The sequence below is a fragment of the Xenopus tropicalis genome, chromosome 1, assembly GCF_000004195.4.
Source record: "Xenopus tropicalis strain Nigerian chromosome 1, UCB_Xtro_10.0, whole genome shotgun sequence".
NCBI classification, from domain to species: Eukaryota; Metazoa; Chordata; class Amphibia; order Anura; family Pipidae; genus Xenopus; species Xenopus tropicalis.
In genome coordinates, this window is record NC_030677.2 from 20,335,439 (window position 1) to 20,347,442 (window position 12,004).

Sequence of the window (12,004 nt, forward strand, 5' to 3'; positions counted from 1 at the left end):
GCTAGTAAATTTATAATACCTACCCTGGCCTTGGCTAGGCCAATAAACTACCAGCCAGGCGGCAACCGTAATTGGGCTATAAGGGAAAGCAGGACACCAAGTGATACAGAGAGAATACAGAAGCCATAGAGCAGCAACTAGTGAAGAAAAATGGGGATTATTTTGAAAGGGTGCGCTAGCAGCCCAGTAATAGGGGAGAGTAGGGCTAAGCCTTATAGAATCAGAAGAGCACACAGTGTTGCATGTACAGAAGGAGAAAGTAGTGTTGTGCGAGAGTGGATCCAACGAGGAGTCTTCAGTTATATCAACTGAATTCAGAAGGGACTGCTTGTTATATACAGCTATAGGACCAGTTATCCAGAATACCGGGGACCAAGGGGTCTTTCTGTAATTTGGATCTCCATACCTTAAGTCTACTAGAGAAAAATCAATCATTAAATAAACCCAATAGGGCTGTTCTGCCCCCAATAAGGGGTAATTATATCTTAGTTGGGATCAAGTACAGGTACTGTTTTATTATTACAGAGAAAAGGGAATCATTTAACCATTAAATAAACCCAATAGGGCTGTTCTGCCCCCAATAAGGGGTAATTATATCTTAGTTGGGATCAAGTACAGGTACTGTTTTATTATTACAGAGAAAAGGGAATCATTTAACCATGAAATAAACCCAATAGGGCTGTTCTGCCCCCAATAAGGGGTAATTATATCTTAGTTGGGATCAAGTACAGGTACTGTTTTATTATTACAGAGAAAAGGGAATCATTTAACCATGAAATAAACCCAATAGGGCTGTTCTGCCCCCAATAAGGGGTAATTATATCTTAGTTGGGATCAAGTACAGGTACTGTTTTATTATTACAGAGAAAAAGGAAATCAAGTTTTAAAATTCTGAATTATTTGAATAAAATGGAGTCTATGGGAGACATGCTTTCCATAATTTGGATCTTTCTGGATAATGGGTTTACGGATAAGGGATCCTGTACAGGGTCAGTGAACAAACATCTCTTCAAACCCAGCTGATCCGATTGTTGGCCCCAAGTTTGGAATAAAGCAAGGAGAGGTGCTGGGAGGCCGAGCCCATTGACTGGCGCTTCTGTGAGGTGCTGGCACTGCCCAATGGAATGGCTCAGGCAGCAGTTCTACCATCGCACGTCGAATTGAAAAAAGGTACAGGACCCAGGATTAAGAAAAATGGACAGCAATTGTTTTTTTATTTATCAAAACTGTTCATTACAGATGAATTTGTAAATAAACATGAGCAAAGTATATATAACTGCATGTACAATAGCAACATTTACAAAATTTGTACACAAAGCGCATTACAGTTTTTTAAAAAAAATTTGCAAATGTCAAGTTCCAGCTTATAGCATTATACATGCAATGGTGCAAATATTTACATTCCAAGATCCAAAAGAACTTTGAACACTGCTTTATAAGGGGGCAATAACCAGATAATGATAGGAAACCTGACAAAACGAAGGGTATTTGTGTATCCAATTGGTTGCTGGGTTTGAATAAAGTGAAAATTCATTCCACATAAAAAGCTCCTGATCTTCTCCATCCCACACGATGAGTACATGGTTAATTCAGGGGGAGTTGAAGGTACTTTTCCCTGAAACATGAGTTAAAGGGGTTGTTCACCTTTGAGTTAACTTTTAGTATGATGCAGAGTGAAATTCTGAGACATTTTGCAATTGGCCTTCATTTTTTTTTTTTTTTTTTTATTTGTAGTTTTTTTCTTTTATTTATTTCATTTTCCATTCAGGAGCTCTGCAGTCTGGTGTTTTGGAAGTTATTTGGTTGCTAGGGTCCAAATAACCTTAACCAGGGAGTGATTTGGGGTAAGACCGTTGAATGAATAAGAGGATCTAAATAGTAGGTTACAAGAAGTAACAACCAATAAAATTGTAGCCTCACAGACCAATAGTTTTTTGGCTGTCGGGGTCAGTGACCCCCATTTAAAAACTGCAAAGTTGTAAGAAAGCAAATAAATTGAAACTAATGGAGACCAATTGAAAAGTTGCTTAGAATAAGTCAATCTATAACATACTAAGTTAGCATAAAGGTGAACCACCCCTTTAACTATACGATAGGGAACCTGCCAATGGGACAGACTATTGGGCGAATAGTTAAAACAGCCACATGACTGGACCAAAACTCATCATGGAGCAGATAAGAGCATGGCAGCCTGCAACAAACGGCACAGATCTCACTGGCCATAGGCAGACATGTGAATGGTAATTTCCCAATATCAATAGTACAGACAGACAAATAAAAATACCACTGACAGAAATCTGTGCTCAGTAGGCCACACTCCTGTGTTTAGACGCACTGGGCGGATCCCAAGCATTGCTCTCCCAACCTGTATAAAGGAAAGCTCCGCAGCAGGAGAAGGTGTAAGCACTCGTTTTAAAATTACTACATGCAAACCACTCAGAAGATGTAGTAAACATTAATGGAGGGAGAAGACAAAAGCAGCTCAATCCTGCAACACTGCCTCAAAAACACACACATTTTTGCAGCTAGTTGAATATGGTTACATTTGTGGCAAAAAACAGTGGTTGTAATGAGCATGTAAACTGTTCCTTCTATTTATTTCCACTTTATATTGCCCATAAAGTGGTTTATGAGCATATAAAGCAATAAAACATGTAAAAGGGTATCCAGTCCTATGGATAAGGACAGTCTGCTGCATTGCTTCTAAAGGTTGTAACATATCTCCAGATATCCCCACCTACAGGTGGGCAATATCAGGCTAATCTGGTTATTTGGCATTGGGGCCAAATGACTAAATTAGAACACGGGTATAGGTACAGTCTGTTCCGGGACCGCATCAATGAGCCAATGCGGTCCCCGATCAGACTGAAAAATCAAAACCTGCCCAGTTTCAGACAAGATTGTCTGGCAGGCCTGTTTGTGCCCATACACTGGCAGATAAGCTGCTGAATCGGACTAAAGGACCAATACCAGCAGCTAGAATCTTCCAGTGTATGGCCACCCTAAGCATCCAAACACGGAACCTTCAGCTAAATGCTGGAGCACTGCACTATGAAAGCCTTCGAAATGAGGAACAGATCATCCCAAAAGCAAAGTCTTCACCACCGTACAGATACCACACAAACATCATCCTCTCAAATTCCATTTACCCAAAAAGCTTATTTGCTCCAGCATTTAGTCCAATGAAATCACAACAGCTGTCCATAACATGTCAGTATTAAAATAAGACAACCCTACTGCTGAATGGAGATAATGAACCACCTGTACAGCCTGTTTATAATGGATGTCATTTATGAGGTGCTCCAGAAATTTGTGCCCTACCAAAAACATTGTAAACACGCACTGCACCTAACACAAATTTAGGCCACATTACAACCTGAACAGTAAACAAAACCAAGCACTTTAAAGGACATGTCTTTCACTGGGTGATGCCAAAATGTTTGGTACCCCCCAGTAAAATATGTTGCTACATTTTTTCCCCAGGCTGATGCTCCTGTTAGGAGAGAAACGCATCAGCCTGTGGGGAAAAAAAAGTGAGCTCCCCATCTCCTTACAGCTCTTAGCTCCCTTAGGCATTCTGCACAGTAAAATAAATCTCAAAATGGTATGGGTATACTCATACATGCTGCGCATGTGAGAACAGTAATTTGCACAGGGGATGTCTAGAATACTGTACAACCAGTTTTGAGGGCTTTTAAATACAGCACTTTAGGCAGTCTGGTCCCATAAGGAATGATTCATGAGCATCTGTGCTCCTTGGGCACTGCAACCTACTTTTCAAGTATGCTGAAAAAGGAGAAAAGGGAGCTAGGGCTGGCACGATTATTTAAAAATGCTCAAAAGTGCCTAGTGGCTTCCATTATTTAGACACAGCATTATTGCAAATCAATAGAAAACTGCAGTTAAGTATGAGATGGCATCTCAGACCAATAGAAATACTGCAGTAGCATAGATTTTACAAATGCAGTTGAACTACACACTTGAACTGTGACAAGTATGGAATATTTTGTTGCCATCTGGATGAAGCATATGGAGCTGCGATAATTAGTAAACTTAGCACAGTGGGAAACCAACTTTCATGACAGTAATTTGAATGTTGAGCATGTAAAGCACAGAAGTTCGTGCATCGCCTGATACTACTGAGGTGGCAGGGAATAAATCAAATCCTACTTTTTAAAAATAAAAAAAACAAGGCTTATTCAGTGCCTAAAGCAAGTGTTCAAAATTGCTGACAAGTCACACAAAAAAAGCAAAACAAAACAGTGCAGAAAACATGTTAACCCAATTATAGGCATTTACATTTATTAAACCTGTTATGCAAGCCACCATCTGTTTGGTCTGACAGTGGCCAAGTGAAGCAGTCATTACTGTAGGTGGCGGGACTGCGGATACAGCTCAGCTGCTCCCATATCAAGTGCTTGCGAAGAACGCCACCTAGCAGCCTACTACCAGCACCAAAATATGTGCATTGGTTAAGGCAGCTCAGATATATTGTGAAATCTTACTGTATAGATGCGCAAGAGTGGACCTGGGAGTGAAATTTACCAGTCTCTGCTGTGTGTGTAAACAGGGTTCATGCCAAATAGCAATCCTGAGCCCTTTCTTCTGGAAAAGCACTGTATGTTAACTAACAAAGTCTTCCTCAGTACCGCAGGGTTCCAGATCTAATTCAGCCTCTGCTTCAACTTTCCGGACCTTCGTTGGAGTGCCTGTGAACTAAGGAAAATGAATAATTAGGGTGGGGAAGGTGTCAATGCAGTCAGATGAAGCCCATTAACCTTTAAAGAAAACATTTGATAATATCTGCTCACCCTAAAAAGTTTGTTAGCAACCGTGAAATACATGGTATTTCAAAAACCAATTATAATCCAAAGTAAGCCGAACACCATCCATGTTGTATTATGCTTAGAAGCCCCATGCTGGCATGAAAGAACAAGCAATATTTGCAGATTTTTGCATCTGAAGCCCTTATGACACAGTTCACCCCATTTATCAGCTCCTCTCCACTCATTCCTTTTGCAACTTTAAATCATTTACAAGAGGGAAGTATCTCCAGATACAAAATATCAAATGTGGAGTGAAAATTTAGATTCACACGTGCCCCAGTACAATCCATTTGATAAACTGACCACTCTTTGTACAAAAGAAAAAAAAATGAAATTACTTACTAGGCTGTCTTGTGAGCTTGTTTCCACACAGATCATGTCTTCTTCCGTACTGTGAAGTTAAACAGAAAAGACATGAGGACTACAGCATGACGTATAACCTAAGCCTTCCCATGAAAAACCATACATGCAAGAATAATATCTGCAGTTTACGCAGCTGGCTGATCAAGAGACTACACAGTAGCCTGTTCTTAATGTTTAGACAGACATGTTTAGAACCAAGGCAGGAGTTTAAAGGTTGTTCTGCAGTCATTTTCTCCAAACAGGTCTTGTACCTCTAGCAATTTAAAAGCATACCTGTTTCTCTACATACCATGTATTCCCCCTAGTTTCTCATTCTATAAAGAATGTACTTTACTAACCCATATTATTTAGCACTTAATGGCAAAGCAATGTCTTAATAAGGAGTACATGTAGTTATAGGAAAACTATACCCCCAAGCAATGTAGGTCTCTAAAAATATATTCCGTAAAAGAGCTCATAAGCAAACACTGCTTTGCCTAAATAAAAAGTATATTTTATTAAAACAGTTTTAGTATGTGCCATTGTATAATCCTAAATAGAAAATTGTCATTTTAAGAATTAAGGGCCACCCCCTGGGATCATAGGATTCACATTGCAGACAAAAGCCAAGGCACACATACATGCTAGGCCCCATCAGCCAATGAATGGACAGAGTTCTGTCTTTTACTCCCACACTACTTCCTGTTACAGCTACAGCTGCATTATTTCCTGTCAGCTGATCTCTGAGGGAGCACAGACTATCACAAAATGGTGGCTCAAGGGCAAGAGATGTAAAGGGGAATATTTATTGTTATATATATTCCAGTTTGGCAAGATTCTTTAATAGGTCACTTAAGAAAATTAAAGGATATCCATCATGAAAAATACAAGTTTTTCATCAAAAATAACTTCCTAAAATGTAATTAAAAATTAACTTTAAAAAAAAAAAACTTGACAAATCACTATTACCCCCTCAGCAAACACTGATCCACACATTTCTATTGACATTTAGGTCAGTACATCACTGGTGTGTTTCTTTTGCCTAGACAAAGCATTAGAGACGGCTTTTACAATAACCCACCCAAAGGCATGCGTGTGAATAGTGATTGCCGAGCGGGCAAGATAAAGAGTAACTATTTTAGGAATGGAACAGAATGTATGTTTTAAGTTTCTCCATGCGATGAAACTCAATACCAACAATTGCCCTTTTAGCCAAACCAGAGTGCCAGATCTATAATCAGTGATAGGAATTTGCCAGTAGCACTGAGGACAACAGTTTGGCGGCTGCATATGATATGAAGCTGCCGAATGACTTTTCAGAGACAGTGGCTAAGTAGGTGTCATGTTAATTCTTATATTAGAATGTAATGCTCTATTTGCTCAAGTGAATAAATGCTGCAAAAGAATTATAAGGCGACAACTTACAAAGGCTGCAAGTCACTGTCTTCTTCTGCAGGAGGGTCCCACTGATGTAGAGCAATTCTCCACAGCCTGATTTGCTGGTCCCATGATCTGCGACTGTATTTCTTAAACTTATTGGGAGTTCTAGGATGCACATTAGGCTCTCGGAGGTGTCTAAAAAGGAACAGCATAAATTTACTATTACACAACTGAATAAAAGTTACTTTTTAGGTTATGTGCTAGGTGTTAACTTACATCAGTGCAATTAACAGTAGCAACTCATTAGCAATTATTTTGACTAGTACAGATCAGAAAAAGAAAGCAAAGACCCAGCCAGCTGTTATGAGTAACAGCAATGGCACCATTTAGGAATTAAGTCATTTGCGAATCTAGTTTCATGTATATTATTGCACGCTAATGTGCTAATTCTACATAACACACAAATACCTTGGCACTGCCTTAATATATCTGTCATAGGCAATAGTATTTTTTCCATAGCTTATTTGCTTCTGTCTGCGTGTAAGAACAGCTGGGTCAGTTTCCATCTCTCCATGTGTAGATGAATCCTTTGAATCAGAACTGTAAAAAAAAAAAAAAAAAAAAAAAAACCCCATGTCAGGGAAATACACAAGTAATGAATTCAAAATACATCTTAGTAAAGCAGAACTTTATTTTGCAACACTTGTTTAAGACATCTGCATGCGTCAGTCCATTGTTTCTATAAATGCAGCCTCCTACTGCCTCCTCAGCCCAGAACTGCCTGTTTGGTACCAAACCCTAGTCCTCTGTTCAATAAACACTATTTCCAAAGCATATTGGACTGGTGAGAGACTTCTATTGGCTGTATCAGTTGGATACTTTAGCCTGTAAGTCTCACAACCTGCAGTTCAAAGCTTTGGCCATAAAAAGGAAAGTCAAAGGAAAGTCAAAGGAATATTAGCAGTGGCTCAGTGAAAGGTGTGACAACCAGACAGCATTTTCAGTAGAAGCCTGGAAAGAGGCAGAATATGAAGCTTAATATTAAAGCTTTAAAAACCATCTATAAACAAGCTTATTTTAAGCCATACAAACTACCTTCAAAATATATAACTGATTCATCCTTCATGATGCAGAACTAAAGGAGATTCTGCTCAGCTGATGTCAGTCATCTAAACATGCACTGCACCTTATGGAACATAAACTTGACTTACCTTCCAGATGATGATCTTCTTTCTCTTCCACCAAATTCGTGAATTAGAAGTTTCCTCTTGTATCTGGAAAGCATAGATCAGGAGACTAGTTAAGACCACACATAGTAAAACCATCAGGTGGAAAACAAGAGCAGTAAGATTTCATAACGCCCAAAATGTGCTTCTGTACAGCAAACCTTTCTAGCAATGTAAAGCTACACACTGCATCAGGCGTGCTGCTAAGTTAGTTAAGTTGCAGGTTTATTAAAGTTGCCTTAAAACAGTCAACACAACATTTAATTGGAAGCATAAGGTAAGCTGTTAAGCTTGGTCATTTATACCTTAACTTTAAGGTGAACAACCCTTTTAAATTTAGTCAACTTTAGCCCCAGAATAAACACTATTAAATACCGTGCTATGTCTTGACCAACTTTTTCCCTCATCTGCTCCTCTTCTTCGACTGCACTGCCCCAGTCTTTGCATCTTGCCACTGGCTTATGGCTTTCAGGGGTTGTAAAGCTGGTAAGAAAATGGGAGACAAAGGTCAAGTTAGAACAAGTGTATAGTAAATTCCTATTTCTAACCAGATTATATTTTAACACATTTCTGATCTTAAGGCACTATTAAAGGGGTTGTTCACCTTTGAGTTAACTTTTAGTAGAATGTAGAGGGTAATCTAATGCAATTTGCAATTTTGCAAACGTAAATTTTATTTGCCTGTTTCTAGAAACTGTCCCACATTTATTGACGTTGGTGCCAAGCACCAACATGGCAGGTTTATACTTTGCGTCTCTCAAAGGGGCAATGATATACTCTTTATAATTGTTTCATTAAAAAAAAGACAGTTCTATAGAAGGACTACAAGCACAGTAGCAAAGGTAAAGGAAAAGTTTGCATTCAGAAAGCCAAAGCTAAGTGTTACATGCCTACACTAGTTATACAATACCTGTCAGGCCTCTCGCTAGGTTCCTCGGAAGGCTTATCATCAAATACCGTGGATTCTGTATCATCGTAACGTCTCAGTTTTCCGTCTGAGCGTCGCTTCCTTCCTTGTGACCAGCGAGATGGTGCATGAGGCCTATAAAATGTATTAAAGGTTATGTCTTCAGCCATAATTTAGTGCAACTGTTCAAACTACTCTGCTGAAGAATATGGAAAGCCCTGCCCACCTCAAACTAAAATATGTAATTCTAACCGTTGCTCCCGGCATCCACCAATGGACCCGATCCCACAAGCCACATTTACTTGCTTTGACCCACAACCCAATCCATGACTACCATTAAACAAATAGTGCCAATACTGCAAACAGGAAGTGATGTCAGAAGAGGGCAGGGCTAGAAAAACCATTTTAAAAATGGTTTAAAAGGAGTAAAATATAGATAATATAAGTAGTATGAATAACATCTATCTAAACCTGCATCCTGCACAGTACCCACTTTTCTTGCAGGATACCCGCTGCAGGACTCTTAACACAAGCTAAGATAAGAGAAAACCTGCAATTTAAAATTTGTTCCACCTCCTCCCCTGGCAGTGTTGCTTAGTCCCTTCCAAGGATTTTAGGTGCTGTATTGTTCCTGCATCAGTTGACCAGCTTAAAGATGGCCATACACGCACCGATAATATCGTACGAAACCTCGTTTCGTATGATATTCGGTGCGTGTATGGCAAGTCAGTGATTCGACAGATATCGCAGGAGGCTGCTGATATCGGTCGACTCGCCGATCGGGCCGTTTAAAAGGTTTTGATCGGCGCCTGAGCAAAATCTGCCGTCAGGCCTGAATCGGCAGAAGGAGGTAGAAATCCTATTGTTTCTACCTCCTTATCTGCCGTTTCAGTCCTGAACGTTTAGTGGCAGATTGTATGATCTTTCGTGCGACCATCCAAAATCGCCCCAAGTGTGGCCACCTTAAAGATCTATTTGCCAGCCTATTACAGTTTCCTGCATGCATGGGGTCTAATAGCTATAGAACCCCACCCACCCCAAGCAGAGAAACAGCCCAAGTGTGGCAAATTTGGAACAAATTTTAAATTGCAGGTTCTCTTATCTTATATTAAAGCTGGCTAAAAAGGCCAGCTTTGGGCATTTATTTGACTCTGTAGCTCTAACAGCAACTATCTCCCCTCTGACAGATTATAGAGTAAATAATGAAAAACATCAATTTAAGCATTTGTCACTACTGCAAAACATGCAGATTACTTCCAGCAGAAAAGGCTTAAATTCAGAATTCATTCTTATTTGGTACCTTTAAACAATTAAGACTACAAAGGGGATAGGGTTTGATTGTAAGAGAATAAATAATCGATGCCGCTTACTTGCTGTGTCATAAAAAGACTATATACACTATATTGCCTTTTACCCATTCATATGTGTTTTATTGCCAATAAGACAACAAGTACCTAGTATGGGTTTGTTATTTATAAATTACTATATACCGCTACTGTGCAAGAGGGATGTTATTTTAGACTGCCCCCTGGGTTCCATAGACTGGGGCAGCTGAGCAGCAATACACTGGGGACTACAGTAACCACAGGCTGGGAAGCCATTTTATATTGTTTCACATCCACTGGGCTCTTCCTTCCCTGGCTGAGGCTTCACCTGTGTCCCCCTAGGAAATCTAAAAGTTTCTGCTGAATATGCAGGAGATATATATATATATATATATATTATACAGGGAGGAGCACACCCTATACAAGTCAAAATGCCCTTGGTGCAGGTAAAAAAAAAAAATATAATAGAAAGAGTGCCACGCACTAGGGATGTAGCGAACCTGAAAAAAAAAAATTTGCGGACCCGTTCGCGAACTTACACCAAAACTCGCGAATATTCGCGGACTTTGCAAACCCCATAGACTTCAATGGGAAGGCGAACTTTAAAAACTAGAAAAGCCATTTCTGGCCAGAAAACTGATTTGTTTAAAGGGTGCCACGACCTGGACAGGGGCATGCAGGAGGGGGATCAAGGGCAAAAACTTCTCTAAAAAACACTTTGTTGGCACATCGTTGCGCAAAAAAAACCGCAAGCTATTCTAGCAAAAATACGCAGATTTTTTTCTGTCGCGCTAAGCACCATGAAAACGGGATTTGCGGAAAAACGGTATTTTTCGCGACAAGAAAAAAACGCGGCGGAAAAGCGCCACGCAAACCCAAATTGCGAACATACGCGGAAAGTTCGCGAATTTGCGCGTTCGTGAACACCCGATCAGTGAACAGTTCGCTACATCTCTACCGCACACATAGGGACTTGATACAAAAGAAAAAGTGGTTTTATTGAAAAAATTCCAACGTTTCGAGCACAATCTGTGCTCTTCCTCAGGGACAAACCTGAGGAAGAGCACAGATTGTGCTTGAAACGTTGGAATTTTTTCAATATAACCACTTTTTCTTTTGTATCAAGTCCCTATGTGTGCGGCACTCTTTCTATTTATATATATATATATATATATATATATATATATATATATAATATCCTAGCTACTAAGCAGGTCCCTATTAATTGTGATAGATTACATGACTATTAACAGATACCACAAATCACACAAAAAGTTGTTTACAGAAAAATAGAAGAGAAGAACACCTAAAGTGTAGAGCCAACACAAGGCCCAAACCCTCACACAGGGGCGCTAATTAGCTCCAGGCCCACGAGGGGGCGCTAATTAGCTCCAGGCCCATGAGGGGGCGCTACTGTAGGGGGGAGGGAAGACGGTTGGCGCCAAAGCTGTAACCCAGAGGTGCCTATTTACGACCTCTACGTAAGAAGAGGCCAAAGCCCTACGAACACAGTACTGAACTACAACCCGCGAAAGGGATTCTGGGAATTACAGCCTTACAACACCAAAAGCGCCTCCATTACACAGAGGGGGTGGCATCCGCCTAAAGTAGCAATAACGCAGGGCCTTTACTCCCGGCTTTCCCTAGGCTGCCCTGAACCCGTGTGAGAGTCGTACGTATAATACCTGGGTTCCTCGGTGTTAGTGCGCCAGTGGTGCGACATGACTGCGATCCCTGAGCCGGTGACCTCCTTCCTTCAAGATGTTCTCGTAGGTCTGGGGGAAGCGCGCCAGAAACCTACAAACATAAACCTCCTCCTGTACGTAGGGACGTACCAATTACAGCGCAGGGGAGGAGGAAAGGATCTGCCAACACAAAAGCGCTCTTCTCAACAGCAAGCGAGCCCCATCACCTCAGTTTAATTATTGGACTTCGGCTATATATGCTTTAAAATAAAATCAAAATGGGCAGGGACAAAAAAAAATGAATGGGTAGATT

The 12,004-nt window shown here is 40.3% G+C and overlaps 1 protein-coding gene across 1 annotated transcript; it reads right to left on the reverse strand.

The window, feature by feature from the left end:
* Positions 1 to 1,709: 1,709 nt before the first annotated feature.
* slbp (stem-loop binding protein) lies at positions 1,710 to 11,776 on the reverse strand. Its single transcript, NM_001004836.1, is given in 8 exon segments — positions 1,710 to 4,716; positions 5,169 to 5,217; positions 6,594 to 6,743; positions 7,017 to 7,148; positions 7,760 to 7,822; positions 8,150 to 8,257; positions 8,685 to 8,816; positions 11,692 to 11,776. Coding segments are annotated over 8 exon segments (765 nt in total). The 5' UTR covers positions 11,730 to 11,776; the 3' UTR covers positions 1,710 to 4,623.
* Positions 11,777 to 12,004: the final 228 nt, after the last annotated feature.